Below are 18,607 nucleotides of genomic sequence, written 5' to 3' on the forward strand. Positions count from 1 at the left end.
TCGGTAGAGAAAGACACCATCTTTTTACACCAATTTCTAACTTATTGTTTGGGTGCTATGGTTGCATTAATTGTTAAAGTTAGATGAAAGTAACCATGAAGGGCAAGTTGCTGCATTTTATGTAACTACAACATTAAGTAGTAAAGTTTCTTTTCATACATTGTGACGTCAACCATTCGGGTATTGATTGGAGTATAAAAAGTTTCGGAAAATATGAAGCCAGTTAGTTATTGGAAAATTGTTACATTTGTGAATTTTCATAACATCGTTTACGCTCTGCTTCCATTTCCATTGCTCCGTTTTCCGGTTGATTTTGTTTTGGTTTGCTTGTGTTGATTATAGTTTTCCTTTACAAATATTATTTTTGGATTTTGTGTTTTGTCGAAGGTACAGATGTTGAACACAGCACATTTTTATCCGTTATCTATTTTCAGATGGTGAACCAATAAGTACGGGTTTGCTCAAATTCATGACTATTGAATCTATTAGCAAACACTAACTGTCCTTAATAGAATTTTTCACAAAGAAACTTGTAATAAAATTTCGATCATTTCGGCTTTTGGCGTTTTTTGTCGATATTTGTTGTTGTCCTGAGTGATAACGGCTACGACAACTTATAACTATAAATTTTTGTATTTTATTCTTTCATGTACCAGCGATACTCTTTTAAATAAATCAATTTGGAACCTTTAAGGAAGGTTTATGTTGTGATTGTTATTTTATTCGTTTGAAAGAAAATTAAAGTGTGACATAACATAAAGAGAATGTTGCCCAATATATTTATTAAACCATAACTGCTAATAAAAAACACATTTTGGATTGTGCGACACATTTGTTGCGTATGTCGGCTAGTTTGATTAATGATTTGGGCAGTGATTTGCTTGAAGGAAACATATCAATACTTGAAAATAAATAAACGCATTATTAAATAACCATTGTAAGATAAGCTTATTCATTACCGATCTACTTCTCCTTCCCAAAGTATGTGGCCATTGTAATTATAAGTTATAATGTTTGATATAAATTTTTCAAACGAATAAAATATGGTACAACCATGCCATGTGTGCAGAAATTCTTCTATCTCTATCAACAAATGTTTATTAATTGGCTACATGCAATTCCTGACGCTATTGCACTATCTTCGAAATTCTAGCGTTGTGGTTGTTTCCGCAGAATATTTCACGTTATAAAACAATGTGGTATAATAGTACTGTTTGATTGCTGAACCTCCACTGGACCATCCTTTGGCCATCATATGAATATATACCTCTCTCTAAGTAAAGCACATTATAGTAATATTATTTTGGTACGATATTTCGAACAAAATTAGAGTTTTAAAAATAAATGACATATGGTGAGTTAAGAGAAGAGTGGAAAGAGTATAAACCAGTAAATTAAAACAGGTAATAATGTGCGAGCGCACGTTGCAAGGATCACTTGTTTTTTGGGTGGATGTTTATTCAACTATATCCGATGAATTCGTAAACGATACAAGAATCGAAAAAATAATCTAATTTTTTTCTAACAAACTAAAACTCAACAGAACAATCTACTGTGACATATTTCAACATTCAAACAACACTGGTATATATAACATAATGTTCATTACTGCCAAGAAGCTTTTCGCTCGAGCCTTTGTTCATGTGTGCAGGATTCACTCACTACTGCACCCAACTGGCTGGAGCCCAAAGCGGCTCTGATTCACACTTGTTGGCTAAGTTTACAAGCTTTTCGAATGCTTCGGAGAGATCATCGTTGACGATCTCATCGTCGCAAAAGTGTCCGTAGAGCAAAGTGATGCGTTCGTCGGACTTGATCATTTCCATGAACTCTTCATCCTGTAAGCAAATAACAGTTTTTATGAGTATTTTTGATCCTTGTTGAGACGTGTTGTGACCGTTGAGCATGTGTTTGGGTCCTACCGTGAATCCTCTCGAATTAATTTCATCGAATGTCGAGCGCGCTCGGGCTTTCGTACGAGTTTTTTTCAGTTCCTCGAAAGCCGGAGGTCTGATATGAACGACGTATGGCTTTAGCTGAGCCGTTCGTAGCGATTTAATAGCCTGGTAGTGTGGCCCAAGAATACACACGCATCCTGCGTTCACGAAGCTTTTTACACTATCCGCAGCAGTACCATACAAGTGGCCTTTATATTCACCATGCTCGATGAACTTACCGGCCGCGATGTCAGCTTCCATTTTTTCGCGCGTGACAAACAGGTACTCCCGTCCGGCCACTTCACCGGATCGCATAGGGCGCGTGGTGACTGTAAGATTGGTAAACATAATCCTCCAAATGTTATTGCTAGCGTTCATTTGCCTTACTACAATTACAACATTGGGCTGCACTTACATGGAACCGGACTTTTGTATTTTTCCGGATCTCTTGCCACCAGCCGACGCTTCAGCTCGTTGCGACCTACACCAGGAGCTCCGATCAAGACGATCGGACGGAAAATACCGGGTCGTGGGTACAGTTTGGCCACCTCCTCGTAAGTGGCAATCATTTCCCGATCAAAGTCATCATTCTCAGCTGTATCGTACATAATTTTTTTAGTCTTTGGTCCCCCACATGGATGGTTGGGATTTGGTGAACCGGGTGGAGTAGAGCAGATGGAGGCACATGATCCTTCTATGGTAACACAGAGCATAGGCAGATGGGATGGTTGTGGCAGGACAGCAAAGATGCACAAACAATGAGAAAGGTATGATATAGCAATGTGAGAAAACGAGAAAGGAGTGGAATCGCATATGAGTATGACTATTGATTAGTGTTACATAGGATAGCGTGAAGCATGCACATGTATCAACTAATCGCAATTTTAGAAAGATCTTTTTAAAAGCTTGTCGATTTGATTGCTCACTTTTAGCATCACCGTTTGATTCCTTTTGCGTTCTTTCGTGCAGTATGCGACGCTCTTGCAGTGCTCGGCTGGGTATTAGTCCGGCTCGGGTCGTTTTTTCGCCTTCTTTCCGGGCTTGCCACCAATACGAATCGTCCTGCGAAACACCGATCGTAAAAATTAGTACGTAAATATGTAAATCTCATTTTACACAACCATTTATATTACCTACCTGCGATACAATATGCAGGATATCGCCGCGTTGGAACCCTAACCCGGCTTCTTTACAAGGGATATAAGGATCGCTTTCAGGTTCATACTCAAAATATGCCTTAACACGGACTTTACTTTCCCGCTGGTCCAATTTTCCATCAGATGGAACAAGTTTAAACGTAATTGTACCCTCTGAATTTTGCTACATAATACATATAGAACATCCAAATATTTGTTATAATTGAAATTTGAGAATTGTAAATAAACCCATGTGATTTTTCCATACTGATGAAGGCGATAACTTAATGAGCTTATTCTGATGGCTTAACTGGAAGCAATACTTACTAAAATAGACAGAACATCACTGGGAGTTTTGCCTTCCACGTTAATGTTGTTTACTTCAATCACTTCATCGCCAACATGAATAAGCCCGGAACGATCCGCTGCGCCGCCATGCATGATTCTTGCGATAATAATTTTACCAGTTTCTTCGTCTGTTTTAATAGTTGCACCCTAGAAAAATGTGAACACAAAACCGATAATGATTACTACTTGCCGGTTTAGAGCGAATGCTGTTTACTCTCTCCGCGCTTAAATACTGGATTTCACTGAATACAATTATCAAATCATTTTAGCACACAAGACAACTTATGTAGAAAAAGCTAAATGATATTAATAGACTAGCTGGGGGCTAGCACACATGTTTCATAATCGAAAAGTCAATTGTTCTCATAAAAATTTTCTTTAACGTCTACCTCCATCTCAACCTTAAAATTAAAAAAAAGACAACATAATTTGCAACGTAACATTAACACAAAATTAAAGAAACATTAGTTTCATACTATGTTTCGGTAAATCGTTCTTAAGCATTATTTTGAATGGCACACATAGAGACGCGAAGACGATCATATATTTAATTCATCTTTAACGTGTTGGTTTGCTAGTCACCAAAACTTTCAACAGTTATGGAAACTCAAAAGCAACAGATACTTACAACGATTGGTTCCGCGCTTTGTGCTCCAGCACACTGGATGCAGTAAAAATGAGTATTGAACGTATGTTATGAAATTGTGGTTAATTCAGTTTTCTTTTACTAAATATTACAGTGCTGCCATAAAGGACTCGTTTGTTAATTTGTATCTGTATAAAATGACACTGACTCTTAATAACTGACTTTTAGTTTCATGTACTATTTGGGAGTGCTTTCACATGGATGAACAAGTTTGATATAAATGAGTTACACAGTCACACATAAGGCCTTGCGCTACAAAGCAAACGAAAGAGTAATGACTTAAATGAAACGTAACATTTAAATGATCATAACTGAAACAGACAAAACCTGTAAATACAATTGTAGATTGATTTGTCGGATGGAGGTATGATATATGTTCTACGAATTAACAGCCATGCGATGAAATAGTTTACAGCTTATGTAAAATATGATAAACAACATGCGAAACATGAACAACAGCATGGTTTGGCTTGTAGTTTCAAACACAAATTATACTTCTACTATGGTTTTTGGATGTATAACTTCTGTAAGAAATAATCGATCTAAATAGATGGCTGAAACCTGAAATAGAACGGTGATAGATTCTAATACAGTTGATGTAGGTTAACATCAAAATGTCCCGATGCAAGCATTAGTTTCATAATAGTTCTCGTCTGGTAATAATTATGTGGTTTGTATCGCAAATGAAACACATGTGTCATTCGTCATCGGAAAGAGACACTGCGGTACACAGTCGTTAAAACCAGATTTAAGCAAATTATTAGGTCTGGATGAAACATAACTCATGGATAACACAATCCACAAAAATTTTCAATTATCAAAGTTCTAACGCTGAATAATCAAACTAAAAGTTTAAAGCAGGATACATTGAACTATTAACACTGAATAAATTTTTTTCACGCTCCATGGGAATGAGTTTGAACGTTGAATTAAGGCTCAAGTTCAATTATTAAATATTAATAGCACAATTTAAATGGAACAAACAAGTAACATAGGTCGATTGAATTAATCAAAAAAAATTATTGTACCACTTTTTGTGATTGTTCGAATTGATGAAATAAAAAAAAAAGCATTTTTGGCTGAGACTGCAACACGATAATATATTGATAACCCTTCAATGAAGATAGAGCTTAAAAGTGGCTAGATTATGTGAAATGTACCTGAATGAATAGTAAAATAGTTTGTATTTCGACGACTCAGAGAAATAATATCATGCATAATTGTAGAAACTATTTTTTTAAATATCGTTAATATAAGCAAAAACAAATTGGGAAAATTTACATGAAAATATGGATAAATAAATAAATTACGGAGTCTAAGTAATGAATTTTAAAACTACTATTTTAGGCAAATTTTCGTTACTAAATATTTACAGTAACATACAACATCGATATCAATAAGCAAAGTAATGTAAATTTTGTACCGCATTTTTTTCATGAATATTTGGACTTTTATTAAGAACTATTTAAAAATGAATTCGTTTTGTAGCTCTTCTCATGTTTTGGGTTTTTTTATTGATTGATGCAACTATTCTTTATAAACATAGCACTATGTGTATGCAACAACAAAAAAGTCGATCACATCGTATATGAGCCGAAAACTGTTAAATTATTGATTACTCACCAAAGGCTCATTACTTTTAACAAGCTGTACAATTTTGATGGTTTCCTCGTCTTCGTCGACCTCCACTGGGATATCCGGAAGGTGAGGATAGAAGTCTTTTTGCGCAATTGCATCGTGAGCGAAGAGGATGCTCTTTAAAATAAAAGAAATAGATTGTTAAAAAAACTGAATTAGATTTATAACCGAAAACAGGAAGCATGATCATAACATTCATCGTCCCCTCGACGGAAGTTTAATCCTATGCTAAAACCTATTGTAAGGAGTATTAGACTTGAGACTACGGAAGTCAATTTCCAGCTTACGGAAACGATCGTTAGCTTCAACCCCTTGACATCTGATTCACCCGTTGCCAGATTACCCTTTACCGTAAATTATTTAGACTGGTTTGAAATTCAGCACACATGTTTTGTACTCATTCAGCACAAACAGTGGCGAAGTGTTCCTCTATGGGCAGCAAATGAGAGCTCCTATTTCAGTCCATTTAGAATTTAGGATGTGCGATGGTACAATAGTAGAAACGACATTACCGATGTGACTGCTGCATTTGCCTGATATTTGCTAGACATCTGTTATTAAACTGTACTTAACGTGTAGTTTGAATGCAATCATTCCGTTGGATGATAAAGAAAGATTTCCATCCAGAATAAATTGATCTGTTAGATGCGATAAATGCTAAAGCAATCGTTATGCATGGGGTCATCATTACTTCTCCTTATGATAACGTAAGGAAATTAAGATATCGATAAAAAAGTTTTAGTCGAAAAATAATATATTTGCCAGTAATTTAAAAGGAATATAAAACAGAATAATTAGTTTAAAAAATAACGAGTCGATAAAACGCGAAGGGTGTGATAAAAAAGGGACAGAAAACATACATAGTATTGAGATGGATACGAGACAAAGTGCAAAATATTCGGGGAAGCAGGGGTTTAGAGAAAATTATCGATAATGTTAAAAGCGAGTAAAAAAGAGAGCGAGAGAGAGAGTGTGAGAGAGAGACATTGAGCGATTGATAAATAACATTGATAAATATAGTATTTATGATATAGTTGTCTGCAACAGAGAGCGAATCAGGAAAGACCCAAGTGTATGAAATAGAAGTAGAATTAGCTATAGTTATGTGTCCAAATGATAATCAGAGGAGCAAACTAGTCTAGGCTAGGAATGCATGTATTACGATGAATATTATGAATATAGACCGTATTTTGAAAATATGTTCATAATAACAACAAATTAGATTACAATTTGTTGAATAAAATCTGAAAAATTGCAACCTTGACCCAGCCATAATATTTCTTAGGATGGACACGTAGATGTGTCTGCTAGAAAGGCTGTGTTTAACGATTGGAAAACGATGGCTTTCAGTTGTCAATGACCGCGACTCTTCCTGGAATAGATCAACACCACTAAGCAGTTGTAGCGCCTGCTAAGAAAGTAAGTGATATTACCATGTAGTAGTATTACTACTGTTACTATTACTATTATTAGTATTAGTACCAAGGAAAATTACTTTTTTAAGAAATTTCCCGCCAAACCAGTGTGGGACAGTCGAAATCGCGCATGTTTGTCCTTGAAACTTATTTAATTTTTAGTATTTTTCATTCATCATCATGTACAAAGAACGTTTAGAAAAATATGCTTTTATTGTCTCAAACCCAGCTTAGAGTAGTAGACTATTACAATCACAGATACCTAATGTCGAATTGATTTTGTAGACCAAATGATAACTAATGCAACAACGATATGGATAGGAATTAAATTCAATCGTGTACTTGTTGTTGAACTTCTGTTGTGTTTGACCATGTACTTCATAAAATAGCAACAAACGAAATGTGCAACAAAATCATACACAGATAATCAACTACTGACAAGTTATCAGGAAAACATCGTGAACCGAATAACCGAAGCCAGTGAATAATTCCAAAGTATCAAAGAATCTCTTGATATTGAATATTCCACTTGAGAAATTCAGTTGCTCATCATATTATCATGCCAAAAGCTATCTAAAGCTTTCAGACTTATATAATAAAGTAAACCGATCCATGCCTATGTCATTTGCAACCGTTCTACTGCTAATCGATCGAATCTCATTTATTGTTCAGACAGGTATCGTGAAATCCGATACGAATCGCGTGATAAAAATGACCATCAATTTGTTAGTGATGTGTAGTCCTCGGTTTCGCAGCGATTATAAATTAACAAATTGGATAGTGAAACATCGATGTGGTGTGTATCTATTTGTCAGGGTTAGTACGGTCGATTTCAAATCATGGTCAATATGGTCCAGCCAATAATGGAAAGCAGTTTGGTTACGTTGTTGCTACCGTTATTATCTGGAGTAAATTTTGGAAGTTGATCGTAATTAATGACCATACAAAAACAAATCTAAATTCTAAACCTAGAAGGAAGCAGTGTATTGATTTTTCGAAAAAAAAAGTTTTAAGACGTAATGATATGGAACTGACTAATATATCTTTTAGGAGCTGTGATATAATTGTAAATGCCACATATATGCAATATGTTTTTGTAAAATGATTGAAGTTTTCACGTTTCTCAACAAACCTCAGCTTTTTTTGTAATTTTTAATCGATTGCGCTTACCTGTAAATGTGGCGTTTGAAGTAGATGGAAAATCTCTTTACACAACGGAGAAATGTGACATCTTGGTGCCAGTAGCTCTAAAACTTCCATTAAAATCTATTTTTGATGAAGGGTAGATTAAATAAAACAGTTGTTAAAAAATATATTCAAAAATTAGATAGCATGTAAGGCAAGACTTACTTGCATTGAAGCAGATAGCAATGGTGCTATCCTATCATCTTTGTTAATTTTGGCCACCTTGCTATGTACATTAACGAGGGCATTCAGTTCCTTTGATTGCAGAAGGTTTTGAAGGAAGCCGAGGTCCTTCTCATCGTTTAAACTTTCAGCTTCTTTAAGCGACGTAATCAATTTAGAGATAACTAAAGTAAAGCAGAAAAAATTGTTGCAACTTTTGTTTTGTTTTTGTATGCACACAAATAATTTATTATCATCTTATGAACATGCAAAGAAAACCATAGTGACCATGATGAAGGGTGTTCTTTTTAAATAATTATTTCAATAGACTTTCGTTACTGACTTGACAAGCAAATCTAAAAGACAAACAATTAGATTTGCGTATGAAATTTCGAGTTTGAACTAGGGTTTGAACAACATAAAGCATTGACTTATGTTTTTATTAAATTCTCATAATATTCATGTTATTTGAATTGTTTTCTATTAGACAGGAACACTTTATCATGCATATTACTAATTCTTTATCTGACAGAAATATTGTAGATCCTTTATTTCCCCTGGTGCTGCTGCATACAAAAACAAGAATTTTGAATACTTCACTATGACTTGATAATGTTTTGTCTGTAGTATCATCCTTGATATATTATACATATTTCGATATACTTCATAGTATTTTGGTATTTATTCAACATGATCTGATATCAGAGCTATTTCATTTATGTTTCACCATGTTTCTTCGTCTCTTTCTTCTTATATAATGAACGATTGACAAAACACGTGCGAAATAGACGATCCCAAATGTTTACTATCATTTGAGCAACAATTAATTTTGTTAAGTATATTTACCTGGATCGTAGCTTCCATCAGACGCCATGGCAACTGCTGTCATTATTTACAAAGCCTCTACTCTACGAACAATAAAATATGTACACCCAAAACACGGATTGACAAAACAATTTTCTGCGTAAATAGTTGGCTGGATGAGAGCACACTCATTCACTTAATCTCAGTACGTTTTCGCTTTACTTATAAACGCTCAATCCATTTTTATACATCACTGTAAGAAGAAAAACGATTAAATTTTGAAAATCATTTCATAACTACCGTTTTGCTGCTATATCATAACAACATTCAAATTTGTAACGTTTCATTGCAATCAACAAATTTTTATGCCTACATTGTTTATTATTTAACAATAAATAAACTGCGATAAAATCCGAGCAATAATATTGTTGTCAAAGTAAATCAATACTTTGAACAGGACTGTTCATCATCAAGGACATTAATGTATTGATGAATTGCGAATGAAAAGCATAATTACCATGCAAAATATGAATGAGCATGAGTAGTTTGAAAAATATCAACATATGCATAATCAAAACATGATATGGAAGTAATCTTTTACTGTAAACAAAATAGGTTATTGTAAGTTTTTAATTAAGAGCAACAAAAAATCAAGTATTTTTGATAATCAACACGTTTAACCGAATGCAAAAAACGAAGGCTATATACATCTGAGCCATTAAATTTCAAAGGTTCATGATATGTTGGCCCGTATATTGCAATAGAAGATCCCATATGAAAGAACACATTTTATTTTTATACCATAAACATTTAGCTTCTCTAAATATAGTACCTCATCAGTGTCTTCACCTACGATTGGTTCTCTGTGCATGGTGGCAAAATCATGGGAAGCAGAAATTATTGTGGCATGTTCTTGAGAGAAAGAGTCGGATGAGTTTGTCCATCAATCCGACTTGTGGACCGTACGTGAGCCGATACAAGATCTCAAGATCATCAAACATGGCTATTATTTTCTTTTAAAATATTTTCAACCATACAAAGGAAGATTGTTGAAGAAACAATGTTCCGTAATTCACTGCTAGAACGTCATAGAGACCCAAATTATGACATATGGAACGCAGTTTTGTACAATATATTACGGTACATAGTTCATAAAGCATTTTCAGAATAGTTCTACATAAATAGAAATCATTTTTTTTTTCATATTTCCTGCGCGTATGCTCATTGATGTTACAATATTCTCTAACAAGCTTTCCTTTTATCAAACCATTGACAAAATTGACGAATTAATGATATATGGAATACTTGTGTTTGTAGCTAAGATATCGAATTATTCAATAAAACCCTAGAAACATACCGTGTATAACTAAGGTGAAAACTAGTTTTATCTGATTGAAAAGTTTACATAAGCGCGGTAATAGGAAATAATGTATTCAGATATAGGGAAAAGTACTTATGTGTAATTTGTGAACAGCAGTGTTGTTTTAAGGTTGCTAATCTTGAAAGTACAAATCCCTATAGCAGCTATATTTTCGTTATGGATTAGAATGAAAAATCATCATTATTCATTTCAATGCCGATGCTGAACGGAATTATACTTGGATGGTCTTATTCTACCCACTTTTTGTATCTTTTTAGCTGAAAAAGTCTAGCTATATCCTAACCGGAACTATGTACAACCGTATCCATTTCACAGTTTTTTTGTCTTTAATGTAGTTAAAACGGGGACACTTCGAACACGGATAAAACCGACCGAAAAAGCCGACGGCGGCATTCAGGTTTGAAAATAAATCACCAACACATGCGTACCCGAGGAAATCAATTTGAAGTGGATTGATGCTCGGTGGTAAATGTAAAACTATACAATTTTCCTGCGTGGTTTGAAGTTTATCTGTACTAGTGTGCGTGCAGTGTTTTTCCTTTCAGTTTTCCCGTCTGTCAGTGCGTTATTGATGAAATTTCCTCCGTTGTCCCATCAGAATGCCTACCATCGGGTATCGCTTTATTCACATTTTCCTCATTATTAATCCTTAATTTGCATCGCACAACTGTGTGGTTTACACGTCATTTTCATCTGTGTGGCCATTTACAGGAGCCTCATTTTAAACCGCTGGGTTTACAATAAATGACACACTGCATATTAATATACATTTGATGGTCCGCAACTATGAAAAATCAATTAGTTTTAATTTTTTACCATGAATCGATATTCGAGTAACAAGCACTCCGATACACTTGATATATTTATAAGTGAGGAGTCGACGAACGGAACCATGTGGCAATTCTCAGATTGTGCGACGAAATGCGTATTATTATTACATTCAACAGATTAGTGAAGAAATCACACCCAGCGTGCTATTTTTGTGTTGGGCCTAAATATAAAGTCCATACATCCAGAAAAGATTCCCACTTTCGGGACTGGTACGTCACTAGTACGAAACTCTAGTACGAAAATTTATCCACACAATATGACTTCATGAATATATGGTACAGTATCATGAGAATCCTGCACTGTCGGGAATTTGTCAGTCACTTTTTTCTTATCATACATCACATCACATCACTAAATTCGAACGAAAGGAGTTTGGATACATATACTCTTTAAAAAAAAGCATACCACGGTCGTCGCACATTCGTACCTAAACATTTACGAATCACTTCTGATGATACGCAACCCTCGACAGAGCCGACCCGATTTATTCGCTGTGAACGAGTTTTGACAGAACACTCTCGTATCGTGCGTTTCCGTTCGTTCGCGAGCTAGAGAGAATGCATCAAAACTGCTTAGTGGACTAAAAAAGGTCAACTGCGGGGTATTCTGAAGAACGCCGCATCCACAATATGAAAACAACGCGGTTCAGTGTCTTCTTGCTATACATGCTTCTGCGCAAGAGCACCGATGATAGCACAGTGGTACAAAACGTTATGAATTGAAATGTAAAATGAATGGAAGGTAACATATATGATGTTTTAGTTGTTGATCGTTGTTAATAATACAAACGGTTCAATTCCATTTAGCGAATAACCCTTTTGATTCACTAGTAAAATAAACAATCCATAAAAGTTGTTAACTTATTGTGGCACAAATTCAGTCGTTTTTAATTTTTTTAACTACAGCTTATGCAAATCTCAGCAAATATGAATTATTTTTCGTAACGTTGCTTAAGGTTTGAAGCGTATGTTATGAAATACTACTATGCAATAATAAAGGACTGTAAGCATTAACGAAATAAAATATTCGAATTTTTGTTTTCGGTGCTTCACTAACAATGCATTGTGGTTCACTTATAATGCACAACAAACGTAATAAACCTATCTACCCTCTATCATCTAGGCAAAGATGATTAAAGCGACAAAAGTTAGTATTTTATACATTGTATAGTATTTAACTAACTAACTATAGTATTTAAATAAAGGTAATTACCAACCGAACGTTAATTAACTGAATGTTAACAAAATAAACTCTCAGTTTTTAGCTTATTTCCATGTTAGAAACTGTGAGTTTGTATGTAAATATAAAAACTTGAGGTTAAATTTTTTGTAATTTCTTGTTGACTAATTTATAAACTGCCAATAATATCTTTAAAAAAAAGTGGTTCAAAATTTTTAGTACGAACCCCAACGCACTTGTATATTTGCACATATATGAAGCTTCTGCTATTGTGACACAGAGGGAGCTTCGCTATTCCAGACAGGTACAGTGCATGACATTTTTATACAATATCTTTAAAATTTCATATACGAATTGTTTGGGGATCAATAAGTTAGATGAGTTTGAACATGTAAACATGATTAATACAAACTATATTGTTTGATAGGAATATTGTTTATTCGTCTATTTGAATGGATTTGTATATTCGCATTTTCTGTGGCTCATCAGCCCATTGGGCCATTTGAGTGAATTTTGTTTCAACCGCAAAGAAACCATGCGAAAGCAGCAAAATACCGCAAAGAAAACAATTTCTTTGCAGTAAATACCTGTCTAACCAGTCTAGGTGCATAAGGAATTTCTTTCTAATTGCTTTCTTTCTTATTTTCTGTTACCTGCATTTCACTGAAGTTCCAAATTATTTCCCTACAACTATTTCCGTTTCCTCAGTTTTATTCTGTCGTTGAAAGTGTTAACATTCAAGTTGTAAAGGCTGAACTGAATCTCTTTGCCAAATGGTATCTATCTGTTGTACCCCAGCAATCGGTTGAATACGTTCGTCAATAATTATTGTCATTTTACATACGTTTTTAGCATCTGAGTACATTCGTTGTTGCTGCCAGCGTAATGTTGGTGTTATTCGTTCCCTGTTCGAATTGCCTTCCCATTTGGGATTATTTTAGTGGTACAGAGAGCCCCGGTAAAGGAACGCTGGCGGATGGAACCGAGATCGAATTAATCGAATCCCGACAAGACAGCTCCAAACCATTGCTACGCTACGATACGATGGTACCAGTGCTGCAGGTTATACTAACCCCGATTGGACGCATGGTTTGGCCCCGTATTGAGCAATGGTTTTCTGGGTTGTTTGGTGCATATCTCAATAGTGCAAATCGAGCTATTGATACTATCGCTCAGTATGCAACGGAAAACATTTCCTTTCGGACTGGGTAAGAGTTTAAAACATTGGAAAGGTGACTGATATGATCAATGATCAATTGCTACTAATTTCGTTTCCCTTCGGTGCTCTTTTAGCGATGTTTATTATACCAAAAATGATCTGATTGATGGCCATGGACATCAGTCCCTGATTATTACGCTTCCATCGGGAAGAACTTTCACGGTGCTTACGTTTAAAACCAAGAGTAAATTCAACGTTTTGGATGAATTTCCACAATTAAACGAAGCGCACAATGAAGTTAGATCACTAGATTAGTATACATTCATGATAACCGATCCTATCCCATAAGTATTTATTTGCCTTCTTCAATGATTTAATAAATTAACAACAATAAACAAATAAAATTATACTTTAAAATAAAGATAGACGAAGCGTATTATCGGATGCAACATTTTGGTATTGTTCTACAAATGAATTGATATCCATTTGCTTTAGTGGATTGTGTGTTTTCTTACGTCGAAGGGATAATGAACCGCTTTTTTTTATTTCATGCAGTTTGATTAGCGTTTGGTTATTTTTAATTTATCAATTTAAAAATGAGTGTCCCATTTGAGGATCAAGTAGCGGGATAAGCTCTCGATTTCGATAGCGTATGGATTCTTCCGGAACCACCAATAAGAAAACCGTGCTTGTTAGCTGGCTCACTGACGCTGGCATCGTAAGAAATGCGCGAGGAATCGTTTATGGTGAAGCTCCGTAGATAGTTACCACCGAACAAAGGCATCGATCATCAAAGCATTAGAAAAAAACACACGTACTCGAAGTGAGCTTCGTGTGAGGTAAGAAAGAAGGTTACCGCATTTGGCAACTGCAATTATGATTCGTAATGATTAGTCGAACAATTTAGATGTATCTTCACGTCGCTCGTGTCGGCCACTCCCCGTTCAACTACAGCCGCACCGGCGCCACTATGTGCGTTTGAAGACGTTGCACCAACACGAATCTACGTCCTACCTCAGCCAGCGGCTTGTACCTGGCACCGCAACGCAGTCATAATGAAATTGACCTCCTTTCCCTAATGGTGATTCTCGTGCAGGTGCGTTTTCTGCATGCCTGTGTGGCTGCTGGCGCGAGTGGTCGTGTATGATCGTTGCCTGGCGAGTGTTGAGAGATTACTTGAGCTAAGAGTGGAATTTGAATGACGAGTGACCGCAACCCAGAGCGCCATCCGAGAGGACTATGCCTTTTCGATCGTAATGGAGAAACACCGTACAACCGTCTAGAAAGATTGCAGCTTACCGCAATGGTTTTTTGAGCATACTCCCGCCATTCGACTTATTTGAGGTGAACATCGACACAGGAACTTTCAATGTCGCCGCAGATCAATGTCATTTGAATTGTGTGACCATACAATGGAAATTACCTGGGTGAGTAGAGACGGGCGTTATGAAAATCGCATGACGACTGCTCAAATAAGACAGGATTGGCAAACAGCTACCTTCCGTCCGTACATGTTCCGATTGTAATGTTCAGGGCCAATAGCCGCTGTAACCAAGCTGGAAAGAAACGGAGAGAGATGGAGAAGAAGATGCGTCGATTTGACATCCAAGTGTGCTATCGACAGAATATCCTTTTCACTGGAGACATGCGCAGTACGATTCGAACAGTCAAACGGGAAGTTTGTGTGTGTTTTGATACGTACTAGACCGTTCGTTGCGTACGTCGGTGACGACATGCTAACGGTACCGTACCGGCATCGTTAGCATTGTCGTGAAACGCATCCAACGTGGCACCTAAACAATGTGCGAAAAAGTGAGTTTATAGAATTCGCTTTTTTCTGTGCTTTTTTTGCGAAACTCACTTAACAAACAAGATCGTTGCTCAATTTGACTGACGTAACTGCTGTACGCCGATGCTGGGTTCAAGGTTAAGCCCAAATCATCGGTTTCGTATAGCGCTGCAATGAGGTGAGAGCTTTGAGCAGGTACAAGCCGGTAAATATGACGATTGAGAACAGCTTCTTAGAGCGTGTTAGGCAATTATTGGTAGGTTGGTATGTTGCGACTGAAGTGAATATGAAATCAAAGTGTTGAAAATTAATTCAAATACACCAGTGTGCTGAATATACCCGTGTCTGAGCAGAAAATTGATGAGAAGTGTGCGAACGATTTATTGTGCATAAATATTGTGTGTGTAACCTGCAGTATTCTCTTTATTGTAGCCACCATAAATCATGGGCAGTAGCGAAGAAAAAATGTAGGCATGGATAATCTGTAGCTTCTTGAGAACGAAAACAGTAATACATAACAATGTGTAGAAGTAATGCGTCAAAATGCACCTTATGCAATATTGCAGAAAAGAAAAAAACCAAAAAAATCTATACAGCTGCATAGTTTGATAGTGTTACACTAACCAAACCACTAATTCGTTGAATAGTATTATGACGATTCAACACGAACGGTTTAATTAATCCTAAGTCTTACGTCTTAAGTGAGACAATGATTGGAATGAAGCTAAGTAACAAAGTTCCTCATAAATGAATTAAGAAACGGATAAAAAATGAACTTAAAACTATGTTAAATGAACGGATACAAAATCAACTTAAAAGCAAATGAAATTGTACAGTTTTTACTGTTATTTAGCAGTATATGAAAGCCTTTTTTATGACTATTAAAATTTAAAAATTATAATAAAAAGCTTGATACACAAACCTAACATAATGTTTAAATCTTTCTGTCTGTACCAAATTATGGACAATTTGTTTGGCACTGAAAAAGAAATTTAAAAAATGTGAACACATCTACGACTTAACCCTAATATGGAGTACATGAAATATGAAGAGTAGTATTATAGAAATTGCGTGGATTCGAACCGCTGTACATTGTCTAAGAAAAACAAAAACAACAGATAGTTATAGGAACAAAGGTTAGCCACTCAGCTTTTTCGTTCTGGTTTATGAACTTTGTAAGTAGAAAGAAAAAGTCACAACAGATGAAGAGCATCCGCCCAAAAATATTATATGGTACAATAAAGCTTAAAATAACTACATTCGATTCGATTTACCACGTCCTTTCACGGCCGCGTTGACCATGACAAGTACTTGTTGCCATTGCATTGATGGAAGCGGCTCAATGAAGTGACTTTAACTTGAAAGCACTGCCAAGGATGTACAGATTTCATAAACGAAAGGCCAGCTCAATGGTTGACATGTTTTTAGCCGTCCTATGCAAGATTTTCGAGCGCATTCCTTTGATTCGTGGATATTTGCATTAATTTTTCGTAACTATCATATATTATTAGTTTCAAGTTGCATGATTAGTAACATATTCATCTTGATTTTCTATAACGTGTTCGCACCATAAAAAAAAACATAACTAAATGAGACGTTACTAATCGAAAAAGAATGGACTTGAAGCCTTCTCTTGTCCTTGCCAGCACACGACCAGGTAATCGAAATGCCGTGAATGCTCATCAGCCGGTCGGTCGGTGACAAACTGGCAAAAGAGCGTACGGAGAGATGATTGTGCGACTGAAAATGGAAATGGCACATTATACCAACAACAAGGGAAAGAAGCCACACTCGCTTGGATATACATTAAGCTGAGAGTGATGAAAAACGACCGGGATATGAAGTAAAAAAGGGATGGAGGGATATGGCTAGTGCGGTAGAAGCCACAGCAGACTGGCCAGGCGTGGAGCGTGTGTTTGTACCCAGCTGGAAGGTACGGAACGACTCGCTCGAACTGAGGGCGTTGAAATAACACGAAAGGCTTCAGCTTAAAGTACGCAGGCCGAGGCAGCGGCAACAGTTATTACAAACTTCAATTACAACCGCGCGCGCGGGACCACCAGATGCTTGCTAGTCGGATGAGGTCCCAGACGTTGGCCGACCGTAGTGTTGAGTGGTAGTGCACGTTTGGTCGTCCGCTGATCGCGATCACACCGCACGTTTGGTGAGCTTGGCAAACCATAGTAGAGTTGGTGCTCAATGCGTGTGCAGAGCGCGTGTTCGTTGCTTGTCTGACTGACAAATTTTTTGTTCTAGTTGATCCCCTGAAACAAGTGTGTGATCGTTGGGTATTTTAGTGCTTTGCATTTATAATCCAAGGAATATACAATTATCATCGTTAGTTTATGGATCATAAAAATGAAATTTACACGGTTGCTGTTTTAAATTTTGACATTTGCTTCAGTTTGGAGGATTAAATCTTTTTTTATTTATTTAAGATGAAATTTTTCCCGCAAATGTAACATGACGGTAGTGTTCATGGAGATGTGCAGTATTCGAAGTCACGAGGAGATTGAGTGGGGTGGGCATTAAAGTGAAATGTGATGAAATAAGTGCTTGCGTTTTAGCATAACCAAGCTAGGCGGTACCTTAGACATTAGGCACCATCGGTGTATGTGAATGCCTGGCAACGGAATAATGCCACCTCGTGCAACTACAGCATTGTTCAAGCGCCGCAAACCATATGTTGGCAAGCTAACATCGAAAGAAATAAAGCATGTGTAACAGAAAGAAAAAAACGTTTCATTCTCATGTACAAGCATTAATGGTATAAAAAATAACTGGACCGATTGTACCGCAAAAGTATATTGATAGATTTTTAAAACCATGCGACCTGTGAAAAATTGCTTAGTACCCCTTTCTTACGTTGCTAGAATAACAGTGATTTACCATTTTTATCGAAAAATTGTAATACCTTTGCAAACAAATTAAGAATTAATTATAAATTTTAATCAAAAATCAGCATGTTTTTATCATCTATTTCATGTACTCATCGTT

General features: G+C 36.1%; 2 protein-coding genes across 5 annotated transcripts; one reads left to right on the forward strand and one right to left on the reverse strand.

The window, feature by feature from the left end:
* Nucleotides 1-1,661: 1,661 nt before the first annotated feature.
* LOC128723423 (MAGUK p55 subfamily member 7) lies at nucleotides 1,662-9,381 on the reverse strand. 4 transcript variants are annotated; one of them, XM_053817164.1, is made up of 11 exons: nucleotides 9,314-9,381; nucleotides 8,471-8,652; nucleotides 8,291-8,386; nucleotides 5,691-5,822; nucleotides 4,050-4,082; nucleotides 3,401-3,568; nucleotides 3,075-3,257; nucleotides 2,864-2,999; nucleotides 2,353-2,532; nucleotides 1,923-2,266; nucleotides 1,662-1,838 (listed from the first exon to the last, which is right to left on the reverse strand). In XM_053817164.1, exons 1-11 carry the CDS (start codon nucleotides 9,354-9,356, stop codon nucleotides 1,662-1,664), a joined length of 1,674 nt encoding a protein of 557 aa, XP_053673139.1. In that variant the 5' UTR covers nucleotides 9,357-9,381. The 4 variants fall into 4 exon arrangements, with proteins under 4 accessions (XP_053673139.1, XP_053673137.1, XP_053673138.1 ...); XM_053817162.1 differs by having other exon boundaries at nucleotides 2,353-2,631; XM_053817163.1 differs by lacking the exon at nucleotides 4,050-4,082.
* A 3,230-nt stretch (nucleotides 9,382-12,611) lies between these two features.
* LOC128724174 (uncharacterized) lies at nucleotides 12,612-14,136 on the forward strand. The gene is made up of 3 exons (XM_053817939.1): nucleotides 12,612-12,629; nucleotides 13,515-13,870; nucleotides 13,956-14,136. The coding sequence occupies exons 1-3, from the start codon at nucleotides 12,612-12,614 to the stop codon at nucleotides 14,134-14,136; spliced, it is 555 nt and encodes a 184-aa protein (XP_053673914.1).
* The last annotated feature ends 4,471 nt before the right edge of the window (nucleotides 14,137-18,607 follow it).

This window comes from Anopheles nili, chromosome 3 (assembly GCF_943737925.1).
Source record: "Anopheles nili chromosome 3, idAnoNiliSN_F5_01, whole genome shotgun sequence".
Classification (NCBI taxonomy): Eukaryota; Metazoa; Arthropoda; class Insecta; order Diptera; family Culicidae; genus Anopheles; species Anopheles nili.

Excerpts from the sequence above, each read along its gene's own strand:
- LOC128723423 (XM_053817162.1), bottom strand. The coding sequence starts at position 9,356 with ATGACAGCAGTTGCCATGGCGTCTGATGGAAGCTACGATCCAG. Across the intron at positions 4,083-5,690 it reads TTAAAAGTAATGAGCCTTTG|TGTGCTGGAGCACAAAGCGC; the intron begins GTGAGTAATCAA and ends TACTGCATCCAG. Across the intron at positions 2,267-2,352 it reads ATACAAAAGTCCGGTTCCAT|TCACCACGCGCCCTATGCGA; the intron begins GTAAGTGCAGCC and ends CCAATCTTACAG.
- LOC128724174 (XM_053817939.1), top strand. Across the intron at positions 13,871-13,955 it reads AACATTTCCTTTCGGACTGG|CGATGTTTATTATACCAAAA; the intron begins GTAAGAGTTTAA and ends GTGCTCTTTTAG.